The 20458-nt window shown below is 48.3% G+C and overlaps 1 protein-coding gene across 1 annotated transcript in view; it reads left to right on the top strand.

Annotated features, from left to right (window-relative positions):
- Positions 1-104: 104 nt before the first annotated feature.
- The window catches only part of LOC106612907 (protein phosphatase 1L), a 51550-nt gene continuing 31196 nt past the window's right edge, over positions 105-20458 (top strand). Inside the window, exon 1 of the mRNA XM_014214565.2 lies at positions 105-1054. Within this exon, the coding sequence (XP_014070040.1) occupies positions 656-1054 (399 nt within the window). The 5' untranslated portion in view covers positions 105-655. The remainder of the gene's footprint in view (positions 1055-20458) is intronic.

The raw sequence follows: 20458 nt of genomic DNA, 5'->3' as shown, positions 1-20458 counted from the left end.
TCCGTCAATAAATTACGTAGATCGAAAATTAATTTACCCAAATTCTATAAATGGTCTATTCAGCCAGTATAAAGTTGCACATGACATTTAGTTTGCCCCTCCAGAAATATGATGTATGTTATCCTAAACAAGGTTGCATGGTGCACACCTCACGTGCTCCAATTGGTGCGGTCCTGAAAACGAACACTTTCTCGGCTTCAAATTGAGTGCACTATTTACAACTCAATCGCAACCTCGCTGTCAAAGGTTGAGGGAGTCTGCGTTCAAGTTAGCGTTAAACGAGGTACTTCAAAGTGGGGTCTCTCCGACTGAGGTTTAATATAGCAACCATTCTCCTCCTTGCAACGGTTGTGATTCACTGCATCATATGGACAAGGGACAATCGCTGGTTCACGGGGTTTTAGGCTAGAGTGAGCCAGCCAAGGCAGTCTTACACCCCGCAGTGTCTAACGTTACGGATTCTCCAATACATCAAGCCGCATTGCTACATGTGAGCTATCCGTGTTGGGTTGAATTAATTCAGATTTTTACACCAGATGTGCTGTAGACTACGTTTGAATTTGGTTTCGCTGATTATTTACTGTAGCATCGATAATAATGGACTGAAAGTTGCGGGTAAACAATAACAACCTGCAGTGATTTGTTGTTTGTATAAATGATAGAGGATACGATGACACTGTTGTCTCTTTTGGGTCGGATCATGCGTTATTTTCTGCTCAGACCAGAGACCTTGTTCCTCCTATGCATAAGCCTGGCTCTATGGAGTTACTTCTTCCACACTGATGAGGTGAAAACCATCGTCAAGTCCAGCCGGGATGCTGTCAAAATGGTCAAGGGGAAAGTGGCGGAGATTATGCAGAATGACAAATTCGGGGGTCTCGACGTTCTGGACGCAGAGTTCTCCAAAACCTGGGAGTTCAAGAGCAACAATGTGGCGGTGTACTCCATCCAAGGCCGGAGAGATCACATGGAAGACCGCTTCGAGGTCGTCACTGACATCGTGAACAAGAGTCACCCTTCTATATTTGGGATTTTTGATGGCCATGGGGGAGAGGTAAGATAAATGGGCTGATATATTTCATTTGTTGAGAGGCTATACTTGTTGTGGTTTGGTCAACACTTGCACATGCACTTACTATGCATCAAATCAAATGAATCCCTCTCCACAGGGACATGCAGAAGGCACTTTAGCACTTTGTGAAGTTGTGCCAAACATAAGAGACCATCATTCATGGTCTTACACTTTTAAAATACTTGTAGACATAACAAGATTGTGTAGTATGCTGCAGATGAAGTCTAAACGGATTATACAAGAGAGCTGATCATTTCCAACCCCATTGAGAGGTGCTTTCAGATATGGGTCATATTCTGGTCTGAATACAGTAAATCACTGGTGTCCTGTGCATGACCATAACTTGTCATCCGATGCTCATGCACCTGTCACCCTCTCCATGTTCTGGTCACAGACAAAGTCCTGGCAACTGTAGGTCTTTGACACCATGACAAGCATTCAGTGGCACAGATCGAGCAGCTTGTCTCACAGAAATACACTTCCTACTCTCATCAGCCAGATGTCCCTATAGAGGGGCGATGTGTGTGTGTGTGTGTGTGTGTGTGTGTGTGTGTGTGTGTGTGTGTGTGTGTGTGTGTGTGTGTGTGTTAGAGTGAGATAGGCAGTCAGTGAATGTAATGATCATACTCTATGCATAAGACAGAAAGTGGGATACTGGTCTTGTTACTCCTTGACCTGACCAGAAGTGAAAGAATGTGTTTTGTTGTTGTTGTTGGGGGGTGGGGTTTATCTCCATCGTTGGCAGGGTAACAACACTGATTGATCATGATGGCCAGACCTTCTTGAACAGCGACCTTGTCTCCGTGGGCTGCAGCTGTGGCCGTGCGGGCCTGACAGCCCAATATTGACTGACGCCATGGAGCTACGTGAAGAAACTCACTGGCAAATTCTTTCTGACAAGGTGCCCCTCTCTCCTCGCCCTCACACTGCCTCTCTCCCAGACCCAGTCTATGGGTGTTTTTCTAAGGAGCTCTACTGCCCAGGCCTGCTCTAGTCTGTTTAATACAGAAGTTGACTATTCTGGCCTGACCCATGCTGAAAGATAACATTCTAAAAAAAAGACAGCGATGGATGTGGAGGATAACCATTATTTCAGGGTAGATTAAACTGTGGCCTCTAGTGCAGCAGCTCACTGCTTCCCTTTGACCAAAACTGGCCATTTGTCTGGTTTTCCCTGCAGCATGTTTGAGTTTGGGCCTTCATTCCTCCTTCCCTAGATTCCTTATAGAGAATGGTAAACCAGGCTATAAAAGCCATCCTCAGCTCTGTGTGGGAGAGCAGAGAAAGAGGGTGTTCACTTCAGATTTGCTCATGTAGGCGAGGGGATTTTCTTACACCTCTCTTTGGCCTTGGGTGACAATTTTGTGTGTTTTATTCCTTCACTCTCTTTTGAAGTGTTTGAAACTGTTGCCAGACACCAGCTTTTCAAATGGTTCTGCTGCTACAGTATGTTATTGTTTATGTATTCCTGGCCAGGGGCGGTGCGTCAGCAGAGAGCTGCAGTGTAGACCAGGGCTGGAGGAGGACTCAGCTCAGCCTATTGGTTATTTCCCTCTACCTCTCTAAACAGGTCAATGATTTGTCGATCTTTTGGGCCAGATAGTCTCTCTCTCACTCTCTCACTCTCTCACTCACTCAAAACAAAGTTGACATGATTCGCCAAGCCCTAGTGGCAGGAGAGGGGTTGAAGGCTGAGGTAGGTTGGGGGAGGTGGGTGAGAGGGTTGGTAGCCAGAGTTACCAGCCAGGATACCTTGTCCTAGCTCTGACACTGGCCTGGAACTAATCGATTTACCCACAGAAAGATACATCGCCTCTCAGAGAAGAATAGAAAGCTGGACACACACACACACACACTAAATGCAATACCTTGCAAGGATACCTTGCAAAGAATGAACATGTCTTTCCTTAATTGCTGGTTATTTGGTATGCATGTGGATGTCTCTGGAGATAGCAATTCATGACGTTTAAGTAATCTATCCAATCCAGGCTGTTTGTTCTGACTCCATGTAAAAAATAACCTGACTAAAATTCATCCCTTGTTGATATTCTGTAGGGAGAGATGCTCTCTACATGGGCGATGGTCTTTAAGATAATACCCTGGGGGTCTGATGAATAGTCCTACTACTACTAGCTCCACACAATTACTGTACGTCCACAATAGAATACCAAGTGGAGACATTTAGAACTCCTTACTTTCCTAATATGTTATCTTTCCTTTTCTCTCAATGGAGAACGGCAGTTCTGATAATGAAGTCATCTTTTTCCTTTTGTGCTGATATTTCCTCTCCCTCACTCCCCCAACTCTGCCGTCTTCAAGTTCAGTTTAGAGGAGAGTGTGTGCGTAAGCAGTTTCTGAACAGGAGAAGATGGAGAGAAATATTGTGTTAAGAGGGATGAGAGGAAAGAACACAAGCCTGACCTTTTTTAAGTGTTTTTATTTTTTTTATTTTTTTATTTTTTTACTCGTTCCCTTTCTTTCTTACCTTGGCCCTCACCGGAGTTCACCTTCCTTTTACACTAACAATAAAGGCCTCTGTTAGTGGAAAGGGCACCGTTTGCATTTTAATCCTGGGGAGGGACAGAGTATGTGTGTAAGAGACTGAGTGTCTGAGACGATGTGTGAGTCGAGGGCATGCATGAGAGACTCTTACAGAGGGAAGCCCTTTGCTTGCAGTTTGCTGAACCCTTGAATATTATAGTTGACCTGCTTTCATTCTCCTCTCTCTCTTTCCATTTCTCCTCTCTTTCATCCACTCAGGTTGTCAGTGTGATTACAGCTCAGTAACTGCAGTCTGATTACTGGAGCACTATTTGAGGAGCTTTCAATTGAACTCCTTTCATTCCCATCTCCCTACTGCCATTTTCTCTCACTTCATCTCCTCTATACTGTAGCCCTGGTGCAGAATGGCTCCAGTGTGTGTGTCTGCATCAGGCTCATGGTTCCCTCCGCATGGGAATAAACCCTCTTCACCTGTTATTCAGGGCTAGTGGGCTCATTTGGCTGGTCTCCAGGAGTGCGTCCATTTGTGATTGTGGACAGTTGTGTCTGCGGTGGTGTATGCGTGTGTGTGGTTTAGATATTCAGCATCCTGGATCCCTCTTGAGCCCACTCACACTGGAGATGAAAGAAGCAGCATGACTAATTGTAGTGTCAGCATTCTAGAGGATTACTTAGTGTGTGTGTGTTTACCGTGAGTGTGTTCCCTCATGTGCAAATCTAAAGTAATGGATTTTCAGGGGACGTTAAATGAAGTGAACAACCAGCAGCAATGGCAGTGGCATTTCACGATAACATGCCAATCTGGGCTTCACACACCTGTTCCAGACGATGTCATTTCCTGCCGATTGTCCCCCGCAAGCCTCAGACCTCCGAAATCGAAGTGAAATGTATTCCTCCAGGAGCCGTAAAATAATAGAATTGATGAGAATAATATACAAAACGAATACACCCTTCACTCTGGCTAACCAAAATAACTCTGCACCGCTCATGGTTGTTCTGCTCAAAACCACCCTTCATTCTGGAGGCAGATTCCTGGACACATTTTTATTGCTTTTGGCAAAAGCAGATGCTCAACATTTCTTTCAGCCTGCGTTGATGTTATGGAAAGAGCAGTGAGCAGGAAAGGTGATGTTTTGTTGGAAAAACACCCTGTAGAGATGGACTGGGAGCTTTTCTACAGTTTTGAACTTTTACTCATTCCGCACCAGTTGGGCATAAAAAAGTTGGTCTTCAATCCTAGATTGGGCGTAGAGTTAAGACCAGGATGGTGCAACTGGCCCCAGAAGACTGTCACGCATTGTTTGAGAAGCGGAACCCGACGAGTGGAACACTGTAAATACGGAACCCAAATGTCACAATTCCCCCATTTGCAATTTTAAGTATTTTCTGCCATGGGCAATTGTTTTGTACAGTATTAAACTCGTATTGAGTGTAACATTCTGTTTTTCCCACCATTCTTTTCCATTAAGCAAATACAGTGGCAAGAAAAAGTATGTGAACCCTTTGGAATTACCTGGATTTCTGCATAAATTGGTCATAAAAGTTGATCTTATCTTCATCTAAGTCACAACAGTAGACACAGTCTGCTTAAACTAATAACACACAATTATACATTTTCATGTCTTCATTGAACACACCGTGTAAACATTCACAGTGCAGGGTGGGAAAAGTATGTGAACCCTTGAATTTAATAACTACATCCTTTGGCAGGCAGCAATAACCTCAACCAAACATTTTCTGTATTTGCGGATCAGACCAGCACAACGGTCAGGAGGAATTTTGTACCATTCCTCTTTACAAAACTGTTTCAGTTCATCAATATTCTTGGGATGTCTGGTGTGAATAGGGATGGGTATCATTAAGATTTTAACGGTATTGCTACTCTTACCGATACTGCTTATTGATCCGGTACTTTTAACGGTATTCTTACCGGTTATACAAAAAAAATGAAACAAATTAAGAACCGAATTAACATTGCTTTATTTTCTGAAATGTAAAATAAACAATTATTTACAGCAATAGAAATTGCAGTGGTATAGAGCAACACGGGTGGTGCATGCAGGTAGGCTTTCTGGAGAAAGATCAACATATTTGCCTTCTCTGGCAGAAGTCGGGACCTTTCCTGGCTTATTGTGTTCCCTGCAGTAGAAAATACCCTCTCTCTAGGGGTGGAGGAGGCTTGAGCACAGAGGTAGCTTGTTGCAATGTTTGTGAGGAGGGGCAGAGTAGCTCTCTTCTCCCACCACCACATCACAGGATATTCAGCCATGGGGATGGGAGTCAGGCCTTTGTAGAGCTCGACCTCTAGGTCAACACGCTCGCTGAGGGTGAGGGACGAGGTGTCCTGTTGGATCGTCAACCTCAACTCCCTGTCCTCCTCTGAGAACAGCTCTTCTAAGGCACTCCTTGTTTTGTACAATGGAGGGACTGTGTGCTCCATTTCCTCTCCTTCAGACTCCTCCTCCTGTTGCTGGTGCTCTGTGTCTGTCTGCTCCGGCTCCTCTGACAGCCCTGGTGTTGCTCCTGTCACATTGGCCTCAACTGTTGTCTTCCTCAGCCTGTCCCAGGTGGCGTCACTCACCGGCCTCCCTTTAAATCTGGGGTCCATTGCTGTGGCCTCATGCAGGAAGGCTTGAATGTCCTCATCCTGATAACGCTCAGAGAGGTTCTCCCACTCCTTCTCTTTGATGGTTGCCACAAACGATGTATCTTCATGCTTCACAGTGAAGTTCTCTTCCAGTTTTTGGAGGATGGGTTTGATCTGTCCACAGGGGGCATTCTTTTCACATGACACACACAGTGTGGATGTATAGAGGATTCTGATGAGCTGGACAAACTCCTCAGCCTTATGGAAGTCCTCGTCCTTCAGACGGTCCAGGTTGTCTTTGGTCATTGCTTTTTGCAGTCGTGGGTCCAAGGCTGCTGCTTGGATCGCTGGATACTGCTCCCTGAATCTCTCTATCATTAGATGGAGCGAGTTCCATCTGGTCTTGACATCAAGGATGAGCGAGTGAGTGCGGCAGGCCTGAGACGACGACAACAACATACATTTAATTACCGCACACATGCATATTGAATTAAATTCTTAAAATGTGGGAATTTCTAAATAATACTTGAATAGATTGAACTGGCTTCTTACCAAGGAGCTGCTGCTTTTCCTTCAAGACTGTTTTGGACATCGAGGATCTCTTGAACCACACGACCACTGCTCTAATTCAGGCTGCCCATTTATCAATGGAAGTCATTTTGTAGATTGTCTGAGCTGCCAGATTCAATGTGTGTGCAAAGCATCCTATTTTTAGGATGTGTAGCCTCTTGATGGCAACATCCATATTTTGCCAGCATTATCTACAGTCACAGCTACAGTCTTGCTTGGCTCTTGCTTGGCTCTATCTCAAACTCTTCCAGAATGTCTGAGATCTCCTCTGCTACTACTTTGCAAGTTGTACACTGCCCTGGTGTGGAGGACCTTCTGTTTTACACTGCCCTGGTGTGGAGGACCTTCTGTTTTACACTGCCCTGGTGTGGAGGACCTTCTGTTTTACACTGCCCTGGTGTGGAGGACCTTCTGTTTCACACTGCCCTGGTGTGGAGGACCTTCTGTTTCACACTGCCCTGGTGTGGAGGACCTTCTGTTTCACACTGCCCTGGTGTGGAGGACCTTCTGTTTCACACTGCCCTGGTGTGGAGGACCTTCTGTTTTACACTGCCCTGGTGTGGAGGACCTTCTGTTTCACACTGCCCTGGTGTGGAGGACCTTCTGTTTTACACTGCCCTGGTGTGGAGGACCTTCTGTTTCACACTGCCCTGGTGTGGAGGACCTTCTGTGTTACACTGCCCTGGTGTGGAGGACCTTCTGTTTTACACTACCCTGGTGTGGAGGACCTTCTGTTTCACACTGTCCTGGTGTGGAGGACCTTCTGTTTTACACTGCCCTGGTGTGGAGGACCTTCTGTTTTACACTGCCCTGGTGTGGAGGACCTTCTGTTTTACACTGCCCTGGTGTGGAGGACCTTCTGTTTTACACTGCCCTGGTGTGGAGGACCTTCTGTTTCACACTGCCCTGGTGTGGAGGACCTTCTGTTTTACACTGCCCTGGCTTGTGTAGTGCACTGTAGCAGTGAGATAGTGGTCCTGACAGAGGCTGGTCCACCCGTCTGATGTGATGGCCAGCTTTGGCACGTCCTTCAGCTCAGTGATCACATTGGCCTTTTCTACACCATACCAGGTAGGAATGAATGTGTCACTGAGGTAACTCCTGGAGAGAGGGGTATATTTGGGGTTGAGTGCCTTGCTCATCTCCCTACAGTAAAAAAGTGTTCATGTGTTGAATTATCATTATTGTGGTATTGTGGAGGGATGGTACTAACAATACAACACTTTTTATACTACTATATTTTAAAAATGAATACAACTCAATATATACTGACCGACTGTTACCTAAAGCCCTTGGACTCCACTGTTGCAAAGTGGACAAAGTTCACTTTGAACTTGTTCATGGCTAGGTGGCACTCATTCACCCTCTCCTCAGTCATCCTCCCACTAGCTGCCAGCGTGACGGGGCTTTGGGCTTGTCTTTGGCTTGGACCAGCTGTATTAGAGGGAGTGGGCTGGTTCATTGTAGCTGCAACTTTAACAAAAGAGTTGCAAAATCTTTAAATGGGTGGTTGAATTTCTGAACGCACCCATAGCTAAACAATCAGCTGGCTAGTGGTTCCTTTTGATCAGGAACCTATGTTCTCATAATTTAGTTAACTCAGTGTGTGGGATCTAGGTTGCTAGCATACGTACCTAACGTAGATCAGGCAACGAGAGATGAACTACGAGCTAGCCAGTCAAACTGTTTCTCTGCCTGTACATGATGCACTTTCCATAGATGTTTGGACAGATTGCTCGTGTTTCCGTCCTTACAAGCAAAAGTCTTGTTGCACTTGTGGCAACGAGCATCGTCAGCATCGACTCTGAAGTGTAACCACACTTTTGAACGTTTAGTTCTCGCCGCCATCGTCACTAATTTAAGAGCAGGGTTGTGTGTGTGTGTGTGTGTGTGTGTGTGTGTGTGTGTGTGTGTGTGCTGTAGCGTGAGAGAGATCTCTCTTCTGGATTGGGAATAGCGAAAATGCATCATAGACGAATGTCTTAATCTCATTGCAAATTAGAAACCGTTGGTGAGAAAATGTGCAAGATGACGTTTATGTAGCAATAATAAATAGGAAATGTGTTTTCTTAATTTCTCCAGTATCGAAAGCAGAACTGATATCGTCAGAGTTTATCGATACTACGGTCTTTCATAATCTAGCCCCAGGGCCCGTTTAATACTGGGTTTCAGTACCCATCCCTAGGTGTGAACCGCTCTTGAGGTCATGTCACAGCATCTCAATCGGGTTGAGTTCAGGACTCTGCCTGGGCCACTCCAGAATGCATATTTTCTTCTGTTGAAGCCATTCTGTTGATTTACTTCTGTGTTTTGGGTCGTTGTCTTGCTGCATCACCCAACTTCTGTTGAGCTTCAATTGGCGGACAGATGTGTCTTGATAAACTTGAATTAATTTTCCCGTCGATCGTAGCAAGCTGTCCAGTCCCTGATGCCCCAAACCATGATGCTCCCTTCACCATACTTTACAGTTGGGATGAGGTTTCGATGTTCACAGATAGAATTGTGTGTTCCTTCCAAACAACTCAACTGTAGTTTCATCTGTTCACAGAGTATTTTGCCAGTAGCGCTGTGGGACATCCAGGTGCACTTTTGCGAACTTCAGACGTAAAGCAGTGGCTTCTTCCGTGGTCCTCCCATGAACACCATTCTTGTTTAGTGTTTTAGGTATCGTAGACTCATCAACAGAGATGTTAGCATGTTCCAGAGATTTCTGTAAGTCTTTAGCTGACACTAGGATTCTTCTTAACCTCATTGAGCATTCTGCGCTGTGCTCTTGCAGTCATCTTTGCAGGACGGCCACTCCTAGGGAGAGTAGCAACAGTGCTGAACTTTCTCTATTTATAGACAATTTGTCTTACTGTGGACTGATGAACATCAAGGCTTTTAGAGATACTTTTGTAACCCTTTCCAGCTTCATGCAAGTCAACAATTCTTAATCTTAGGTCTTCTGAGATCTCTTTTGTTCGCGGGATTGTTCACATCAGGCAATGCTTCTTGTGAATTGCAAACTCACATTTTGTGAGTGTTTTTTATAGGGCATAGCAGCTCTAAACAACATCTCCAATCTCATCTCATTGATTGGACTCTAGGTTAGCTGACTCCTGACTCCAATTAGCTTTTGGAGAAGTCATTAGCCTAGGGGGTCACATACTTTTTCCAACCTACACTGTGAATGTTTACACGGTGTGTTCAATAAAGACATGAAAACGTATAATTGTTTGTTATTAGATTAAGCAGACTGTGTTTGTCTATAGTTGTGACTTAGAGGAAGATCAGATCAAAATGTATGACTTTTATGCAGAAATCCAGGTAATTCTGAAGGGTTCACCTACTTTTTCTCGTGTGTGTGCTGCATGTGGAGCCCCCCAAAAAGGTCCCAGCATGGTGTCCTTCCCGGTGGTTCAATAATTCAACACTCCCTCTGCCAGCTAAGCGCTTCTTCTGCTAACAGCCCCCTATCTAAAAATCTGTAATGCTGACTATTGTCTGCTCCCTGTAGTGCTGTGTATGAGGCTTGTGGATGGGCTGAGGAGGGACAAGTTGGCCTTGTTTCTGATTTTGGACAGAGAGGAGGGAGATGTGGAGAGGAGACCCCTCATATTCTACATCTCTCACACACACACAGTCCTCTCCATGGCCTCTGATGTGGTTCTATAGAGGGCAGGGGTATATTCTGTGCTGTCAGGTCTCTTTGCTTTTTGCCTCTGTGGATGGTGGGCAAGACACCTATTTGTCCTCCCTCTCCCTGTGGGCTTTGGGGAGGTGCTCTGTTTAACCTGTTCTTTCTCACTGTGTGAATAGGTTATGAATGAACAGGGCTAAATGGCCATGGTGACTTAAGGCTCCTGCTGAGTGGACTGGCGTCAGCTGCATTTTACAGGCAGAAAAGTGTGTGTGTGTGTGTGTGTGTGTGTGTGTGTGAAATGGATGTCTCTTTTTGATTGGTGCTGTCTTGGCAGTGGGGAAAGTAGGCAGAGGAATGTTGACACGGGAATGAGAGGGTCACTCACAGTGTGTGTTTGTGATGGATATACAGGTAGGTGTGTGTGATGCTCACTGGTGTATGCACAGCTGTCACTTCTACCGGACTCCTCTTTGGGTGAGCTGCTGACCAGTGGCTTGGCACGGATGGGGCGGGTGCATTCTTTTTGGGAGCAGTGTGTGTAGTTCACTCTGTACTATGTATGTATGTATGTATGTATGTATGTATGTGTGAGTTCACTCTGTATAGTGTGTGTGTATAGTTCACTCTGTACACTATGGTGCGTGTGTGAGCATGCATGGGTCTGTGTTTAGGAGAGGTAATCTATAACACAAGACTATCTGCAGGGCATGTGTGTTGGCTGGTCAGACAGGAGGAATGCAGTACATATGAGTGACTGATGTGAGCAGAGGGTTTCTATCTACTACAGCATGGACCTGAACTCTCCTCTCCTTAGCGCAGAGACTGGGCTTCTCAAAGATATGAATACTCAATGTTCTATTCTAATCTGTCATATGAGTGTGTAAACTCCTCCTTTTAGTGGGAGGAGCAGTTGCATTCATTTTAGGGTTAAAGGTGCATGCGTCCCATACTGGTAGACCTGTTGGAACTCTGCTATGTACTTCTGATTGTCTCTGAGATTTTTCATTCTCTTTTTTTGTATTCTTCTAAATGTGTTCAGATGGTTTGTGTGTGGTGTGTGTGTGTGTGTTTGTCCCTCTGAGATTTATGACCCGTAGAGGTGCTTTCATTTATTTTTTAATACTTTTGTGTGTGTGTGACCCCCAGTGCACTGAGGCCTGAGCTAAAAACTCACTCTGTTAGACCAGGCTGGGAGTTTAGATAATAACCATGATGAAGTTATGGCTTAGCTAAATTGGCTTGGGTACTCAGACATGCTTCTGGATCCATGCCCACTGAGTCTTCCATAGGCAAGCAGGCATTACTGTTTAGCTTGACTGACTGATTATTTTACTCTCTGTAGGTCACCTTACATGATCATCTGCCAGAGAGGAACTCCTTACGTTACAACCTAATGTCCTTTTTTTTTTTTCTTGGAATTTCCCTGGATATTTTCTATGCAGAGACCGGAGAGCTAGGTGGATTGTAGAGCTGAGGGTGATGGCTTATGAGTGATGGGCTGGTGGCTCAGGGCTGAGCTGCTAAATTGATTAGTGAAGTCGGGGGCTGCGTATGGTGACGGTGGCTAATGGTAACCGCTGCAGCCGCAGGGAAATCCTGCTTTCCTCCTCCTGACTTGTGACTGTCTCTCTAAATCCATGACAGAAGGGAGGAGAGGAGACTGCAGGGCGGATTAGAACTACACTAATCCCAGTTCAGAGATTGGAAATATGTTTATAACCTTTTACTTTTCTTACTCTTTTTTATTTTTTTATTTATTTTTTTCCTCCCTCTGGCCTGTCTCTGTCAGTGGAGGCTGGTGGGAGAAGCTATAGGAGGACGGGCTCATTGGAAAGGTATCAAACATATGGAAGCCACATGTTTGTTTCTGTTCCATTTATTCCATTCCAGCCTCCACTGGTCTCTCTCTCTTCATCTTTCTGACTATCTCTCCATCTCACTGTTGGCTCTGCTCTTCCTCTCTTCTCTACATCCCTCCTACAGGGAAGGCTGGTGGCTATAGGAGGCTGTGCGATGCATGTATAATGAGCTTAGCCAGCGGCAGAGCTGTCGGTGAGGTTTTCGAGCTGCTCTTAGCGGGCTTACACCATCCACAGGAGGAGAGGGTGAAGGATGGAGAGGAATGAGGGTGAAGGATGGAGAGGAATGAGGGTGAAGGATGGAGAGGAATGAGGGTGAAGGATGGAGAGGAATGAGGGTGAAGGATGGAGAGGAATGAGGGTGAAGGATGGGGAGGGTGAAGGATGGAGAGGAATGGGGAGGGTGAAGGATGGAGAGGAATGGGGAGGGTGAAGCAGGGGAGGAATGAGGGGAGAATGGAGAGGAATAAGCACAGGGGAGGGTGAAGGATGGGGAGAAAAGGGTGAAGAATGAGGAGAGGGGAGGGTGAAGGATGGAGAGGGTGAAGGAGAGGAATGAGGGTAAAGGATGGAGAGGAATGAGGGGAGAGTGAAGGATGGAGAGGGTGAAGGAAAGAGAGGAATGGGGAGGGTGAAGGATGGAGAGGAATGGGGAGGGTGAAGGATGGAGAGAAATAAGGGTGAAGCAGGGGGAGGAATGAGGGGAGAATGGAGAGGAATAAGCACAGGGGAGGGTGAAGCATGGGGAGGAAAGGGTGAAGGATGAGGAGAGGGGAGGGTGAAGGATGGAGAGGGTGAAGGATGGAGAGGAATGAGGGTAAAGGATGGAGAGGAATGAGGGGAGAGTGAAGGATGGAGAGGAATGGGGAGGGTGAAGGATGGAGAGGAATTAGGATGGAGAGGAATGAGGAGAGGGTGAAGGATGGAGAGGAATGAGGGTGAAGGATGGAGAGGAATGAGGGTGAAGGATGGAGAGGAATGAGGGGAGAGTGAAGGATGGAGAGGGTGAAGGATGGAGAGGAATGAGGGGAGGGTGAAGGATGGAGAGGAGTGAGGGGAGGGTGAAGGATGGAGAGGAATGGGGAGGGTGAAGGATGGAGAGAAATGAGGGTGAAGCAGGGGAGGAATGAGGGGAGAATGGAGAGGAATGAGGAGAGGGTGAAGGATGGAGAGGAATGAGGGTGAAGGATGGAGAGGAATGAGGGTGAAGGATGGAGAGGAATGAGGGGAGAGTGAAGGATGGAGAGGGGTGAAGTATGGAGAGGAATAAGGGGAGGGTGAAGGATGGAGAGGAATGAGGGGAGGGTGACGGATGGAGAGGAATGAGGTGAGGGTGAAGGATGGAGAGGTATGAGAAGAGGGGAGGGTGGAGGATGGAGAGGAATGAGGAGGGGGAGGGTGAAGGACGGAGAGGAATGAGGGGGGGTGAAGGACGGAGAGGAATGAGGGGAGGGTGAAGGACGGAGAGGCATGAGGGGAGGGTGAAGGACGGAGAGGAATGAGAGGAGGGTGAAGGACGGAGAGGAATGAGAGGAGGGTGAAGAACGGAGAGGAATGAGGGGAGGGTGAAGGATGGAGAGGAATGAGGGGAGGGTGAAGAATGGAGAGGAATGAGGGCGGTGAAGGAGAATAGGTGAAGGATGGAGAGGAATGAGGAGAGGGGAGGGTGAAGGATGGAGAAGAATGAGGAGGGGGAGGGTGAAGGATGGAGAGGTATTAGGGTGAAGGATGGAGAGGAATGAGGAGAGGGTGAAGGATGGAGAGGAATGAGGGGGGTTGAAGGATGGAGAGGAATGAGGGGAGGTTGAAGGTGATGGAGAGGAATAAGGGTAAAGAATGGGGAGGAATGAGGGGAGAAGGATGGAGAGGATAAGCCAGGGGAGGGTGAAGCATGGGGAGGAAAGGGTGAAGGATGAGGAGAGGGGAGGGTAAAGGGAGAGGGTGAAGGATGGAGAGGGTGGAGGAATGAGGGTAAAGGATGGAGAGGAATGAGGGGAGAGTGAAGGATGGAGAGGAATGAGGGGAGGGTGAAGGATGGAGAGGAGTGAGGGAGGGTGAAGGATGGAGAGGAATGGGGAGGGTGAAGGATGGAGAGAAATAAGGGTGAAGCAGGGGGAGGAATGAGGGGAGAATGGAGAGGAATAAGCACAGGGGAGGGTGAAGCATGGGGAGGAAAGGGTGAAGGATGAGGAGAGGGGAGGGTAAAGGGAGAGGGTGAAGGATGGAGAGAGGGTGGAGGAATGAGGGTAAAGGATGGAGAGGAATGGGGAGGGTGAAGGATGGAGAGAAATTAGGATGAAGGGGAGGAATTAGGGGAGAATGGAGAGGAATGAGGAGAGGGTGAAGGATGGAGAGGAAAGGGTGAATGATGGAGAGGAATGAGGGTGAAGGATGGAGAGGGTGAATGAGGGATGAGGGTAAAGGATGGAGAGGAATGAGGGGAGAGTGAAGGATGGAGAGTAGAGGGGAGGGTGAAGGATGGAGAGGAATGAGGAGAGGGTGAAGGATGGAGAGGAATGAGGAGAGGGGAGGGTGAAGGATAGAGGTATGAGGGTGAAGGATGGAGAGGAATGAGGGGAGGATGGAGAGGAATGAGGGAGGAGGGAGAGGATTGAGGGGAGGGTGAAGGATGGAGAGGCATAAGGGGAGGGTGACAGATGAGGAATGAGGGGAGGGTGACGGATGGAGAGGAATGAGGTGAGGGTGAAGGATGGAGAGGTATGAGAAGAGGGGAGGGTGGAGGATGGAGAGGAATGAGGAGGGGGAGGGTGAAGGACGGAGAGGAATGAGGGGAGGGTGAAGGACGGAGAGGAATGAGGGGAGGGTGAAGGACGGAGAGGAATGAGGGGAGGGTGAAGGACGGAGAGGATTGAGGGGAGGGTGAAGGACGGAGAGGAATGAGGGGAGGGTGAAGGACGCAGAGGAATGAGGGGAGGGTAGGGTGAAGAATGGAGAGGAATGATGGGAGGGTGAAGAATGGAGAGGAATGAGGGGCGGGTGAAGGATGGAGAGGAATGAGTGTGAAGGAGGTGAAGGATGGAGAGGAATGAGGGGAGGGTGACAGATGGAGAGGAATGAGGAGAGGGGAGGGTGAAGGATGGAGAGGTATGAGGGTGAAGGATGGAGAGGAATGAGGGGAGGGTGAAGGAGGGAGAGGAATGAGGGGAGGTTGAAGGAGGGAGAGGAATGAGGGGAGGTTGAAGGTGAAGGAGAGGAATGAGGGTAAAGGATGGAGAGGAATGAGGGGAGAGTGAAGGATGGAGAGTAGAGGGGAGGGTGAAGGATGGAGAGGAATGAGGAGAGGGTGAAGGATGGAGAGGAATGAGGAGAGGGGAGGGTGAAGGATAGAGGTATGAGGGTGAAGGATGGAGAGGAATGAGGGGAGGATGGAGAGGAATGAGGGGAGGGAGAGGATTGAGGTGAGGGTGAAGTATGGAGAGGAATAAGGGGAGGGTGACAGATGAGGAATGAGGGGAGGGTGACGGATGGAGAGGAATGAGGTGAGGGTGAAGGATGGAGAGGTATGAGAAGAGGGGAGGGTGAAGGATGGAGAGGAATGAGGAGGGGGAGGGTGAAGGACGGAGAGGAATGAGGGGAGGGTGAAGGACGGAGAGGAATGAGGGGAGGGTGAAGGACGGAGAGGATTGAGGGGAGGGTGAAGGACGGAGAGGATTGAGGGGAGGGTGAAGGACGGAGAGGGATGAGGGGAGGGTGAAGGACGCAGAGGAATGAGGGGAGGGTAGGGTGAAGGATGGAGAGGAATGATGGGAGGGTGAAGAATGGAGAGGAATGAGGGGCGGGTGAAGGATGGAGAGGAATGAGTGTGAAGGAGGTGAAGGATGGAGAGGAATGAGGGGAGGGTGACAGATGGAGAGGAATGAGGAGAGGGGAGGGTGAAGGATGGAGAGGTATGAGGGTGAAGGATGGAGAGGAATGAGGGGAGGGTGAAGGAGGGAGAGGAATGAGGGGAGGTTGAAGGAGGGAGAGGAATGAGGGGAGGTTGAAGGAGGGAGAGGAATGAGGGGAGGGTGAAGGATGGAGAGGAATGAGGGGAGGGTGAAGGATGGAGAGGAATGAGGAGAGGGGAGGGTGGAGGATGGAGAAGTGAGGAGGAGGGGGGAGGGTGAAGGACGGAGAGGAATGAGGGGAGGGTGAAGGATGGAGAGTAATGAGGGGAGGGTGAAGGATGGAGTGGAATGAGGGGAAGGTGAAGGATGGAGTGGAATGAGGGGAGGGTGAAGGATGGAGAGGAATGAGGAGAGGGTGAAGGATGGAGAGGGGAGGGTGAAAGTCTGGGTGACTTTAACCTCCCTACGTCTACCTTTGACTCATTTCTCTCTGCCTCCTTCTTTCCTCACCTCTTTTGGCCTCACCCTCTCACCGTCCTCCCCTACTCACAAGGCAGGCAATACGCTTGACCTCATCTTTACTAGATGCTGTTCTTCTACCAATCTCACTGCAACTCCCCTCCAAGTCTCCGACCACTACCTTGTATCCTTTTCCCTCTCGCTCTCCTCCAACACTACTCACTCTGCCCCTACTCAGATGGTATTGTGCCGTCGCAACCTTCGCTCTCTCTCTCCTGCTACTCTCTCCTCTTCCATCCTATCATCTCTTCCCTCTGCTCCATCCTTCTCCAACCAATCTCCTGATTCTGCCTCCTCAACCCTCCTCTCCTCCCTTTCTGCATCTTTTGACTCTCTATGTCCCCTATCCTCCCGGCCGGCTCGGTCCTCCCCTCCTGCTCCGTGGCTTGACGACTCATTGCGAGCTCACAGAACAGAGCTCCGGGCAGCCGAGCGGAAATGGAGGAAAACTAGCCTCCCTGCGGACCTGGCATCTTTTCACTCCCTCCTCTCCACATTTTCTTCCTCTGTTTCTGCTGCTAAACCCACTTTCTACCACTCTAAATTCCAAGCATCTGCCTCTAACCCTAGGAAGCTCTTTGCCACCTTCTCCTCCCTCCTGAATCCTCCTCCCCCCATCCTCCCTCTCTGCGGACGACTTTGTCAACCATTTTGAAAAGAAGGTTGACGACATCCGATCCTCTTTTGTCAAACGACACCGCTGGTCCTGCTCACATTGCCCTACCCTATGCTTTGACCTCTTTCTCCCCTCTCTCTCCAGATGAAATCTTGCTACTTGTGACGGCCGGCCGCCCAACAACCTGCCCACTTGACCCTATCCCCTCCTCTCTTCTCCAGACCATTTCCGGAGACATTCTCCCTTACCTCACCTCGCTCATCAACTCATCATTGACCGCTGGCTACGTCCCTTCCGTCTTCAAGAGAGCGAGAGTTGCACCCCTTCTCAAAAAACCTACACTCGATCCCTCCGATGTCAACAACTACAGACCAGTATCCCTTCTTTCTTTCCTCTCCAAAACTCTTGAGTGTGCTGTCCTTGGCCAGCTGTCTTGCTATCTCTCTCAGAATGACCTTCTTGATCCAAATCAGTCAGTTTCAAGACTGGTCATTCAACTGAGACTGCTCTTCTCTGTGTCACGGAGGCTCTCCGCACTGCTAAAGCTAACTCTCTCTCCTCTGCTCTCATCCTTCTAGACCTATCTGCTGCCTTTGATACTGTGAACCATCAGATCCTCCTCTCCACCCTCTCCGAGTTGGGCATCTCCGGCGAGGCTCACTCTTGGATTGCGTCCTACCTGACAGGTCGCTCCTACCAGGTGGCATGGCGAGAATCCGTCTCCGCACCACGTGCTCTCACCACTGGTGTCCCCCAGGGCTCAGATCTAGGCCCTCTCCTATTATCGCTATACACCAAGACACTTGGCTCTGTCATATCCTCACATGGTCTCTCCTATCATTGCTACGCAGACGACACACAATTAATCTTCTCCTTTCCCCCTTCTGATAACCAGGTGGCGAATCGCATCTCTGCATGTCCTGTGTGGATGACGGATCACCACCTCAAGCTGAGCCTCGGCAAGACTGAGCTGCTCTTCCTCCCGGGGAAGGACTGCCCGTTCCATGATCTCGCCATCACGGTTGACAACTCCATTGTGTCCTCCTCCCAGAGTGCTAAGAGCCTTGGCGTGACCCTGGACAACACCCTGTCGTTCTCTGCTAACATCAAGGCGGTGACCCGATCCTGTAGGTTCATGCTCTACAACATTCGCAGAGTACGACCCTGCCTCACACAGGGAGCGGCGCAGGTCCTAATCCAGGCACTTGTCATCTCCGTCTGGATTACTGCAACTCGCTGTTGGCGGGGGCTCCCTGCCTGTGCCATCAAACCCCTACAACTCATCCAAAACGCAGCAGCCCGTCTGGTGTTCAACCTTCCCAAGTTCTCTCACGTCACCCCGCTCCTCCACACACTCCACTGGCTTCCAGTTGAAGCTCGCATCTGCTACAAGACCATGGTGCTTGCCTACGGAGCTGTGAGGGGAACGGCACCAACGTACCTTCAGGCTCTGATCAGTCCCTACACCCAAATAAGGGCACTGCGTTCATCCACCTCTGGCCTGCTGGCCCCCCTACCTCTGAGGAGGCACAGTTCCCTCTCAGCCCAGTCAAAACTGTTCGCTGCTCTGGCACCCCAATGGTAGAACAAGCTCCCTCACGACGCCAGGACAGCGGAGTCAATCACCACCTTCCGGAGACACCTGAAACCCCACCTCTTTAAGGAATACCTGGGATAGGATTAAGTAATCCTTCTAACCCCCTCCCCCCAAAAAATATATAAATGTACTATTGTAAAGTGGTTGTTCCACTGGATATCATAAGGTGAATGCACCAATTTGTAAGTCGCTCTGGATAAGAGCGTCTGCTAAATGACGTAAATGTGAAGGATGGAGCAGAGGGTGAAGGTTGGAGAGGAATGAGGAGGGTGAAGGATGGAGAGGTGAGAAGGGATAATGAAGGACAAAATTTGATTGATTGGAAAGTGGCTATAAGTTTACAGCTGCTCTTAACAGGCTTACACCATCCACAGGAGGAGAGTTGAAAGGGGATGAGTAGAATCGTCAAGTAAGAGGTAGAGGGGATAAGGGAAGGGAGAGAGTCCAGCTTTAGAACTTTTTTTTTTGTGGACTTACAACCGCCGCAGGAGGGGAGAGATGGAAGAGAGCGAAGAAGTGAGAGCGGCAGGAAGACTATGTAAGATAAGAAAGGGATGAAGGGAACGGGTGGAGAGGAAGAGAGACTGAGCTGTGTATCTATATCTATATATCTGGATGAGAAGACGCATGTCTGCAGGGTGTATTTTTGTGCTGTGTGTAGCATGCAGAAGGCTGCATTAGCAGCATCAAAGCAGATGTAAAGAGTGAGTCAGTGGAACATGCAGCCAGTCAGGTGCTAGTCTAGTCTTTGATCTTCTGCTTGAGTGTGCAGGAGAACATTCCTACCTCAAAGGCTTAGCAGCCCAGGGACACCGATTCGCAACAACAACATTAGTGAGAAGTGGCAGTGACAATTTTCTTTATTTGTCTGTTTAGTGAGGGAGAAATAGTGTGTGTGTGAAAGAAGAGGCACTAGTGCTTTTCTCTTTGATCATGAGTCATTTCAACTGTGGGGCAGACTGACAAGCGTTCTTCTCTCTAGTGTCAGACAATATGAACATGGCATTCTCTCTCTTCTTTGTCTGTCTTTATATTCTCTCCCTCTCTTCCTGTCTGTTTTGAACTTTTGCTCTATTACTTTCATTTTTTTCTCCATTCCCCACACTATCTTCCGTTCCATGTTTCCATCCCTGCCTTCTTCCAGAAATCAAACTGTTCTTCACCTTGAGTGTCTCTGGGAGACTAATGCCAGGGGAGTGCAAGCCGAGCCTCCTGCCTGCCTGCCTGTGTTGTGAGACAGGAAGTTAACAGGGTGAAGGACACAGACAGAGGTTTCCTACTGTACTCACTTCCCATTGCCCTGTTCAGACACCCAACATATAGTGCATTCGGAAAGTATTCGTACCCCTTTATTCTTTTCTCCACATTTTGTTATTTTTTTCCCTCTATGTACACACAATACCCCATAATGACAAAGCGAAAACAGGTTTTTAGAAATGTTTGCAAATGTAAAAAAACGGAAATACCTTACTTACATAAGTGTTCAGACCCTTTGCTATGAGACTCGAAATTGAGCTCCGGGGCATTCTGTTTCCAATGATCATCCTTGAACTGTTTCTACAACTTGATTGGAGTCCACTTGTGGTAAATTCAATTGATTGGACATGATTTGGTAAGGCACACACCTGTCTATATAGGGTCCCACCATTGACAGTGCATGTCA

Source organism: Salmo salar, chromosome ssa09 (assembly GCF_905237065.1).
Source record: "Salmo salar chromosome ssa09, Ssal_v3.1, whole genome shotgun sequence".
Taxonomy (NCBI): Eukaryota; Metazoa; Chordata; class Actinopteri; order Salmoniformes; family Salmonidae; genus Salmo; species Salmo salar.
The sequence above is the reverse complement of the archived record's forward strand: the minus strand, read 5'-3'. Positions and strand labels throughout refer to the sequence as shown.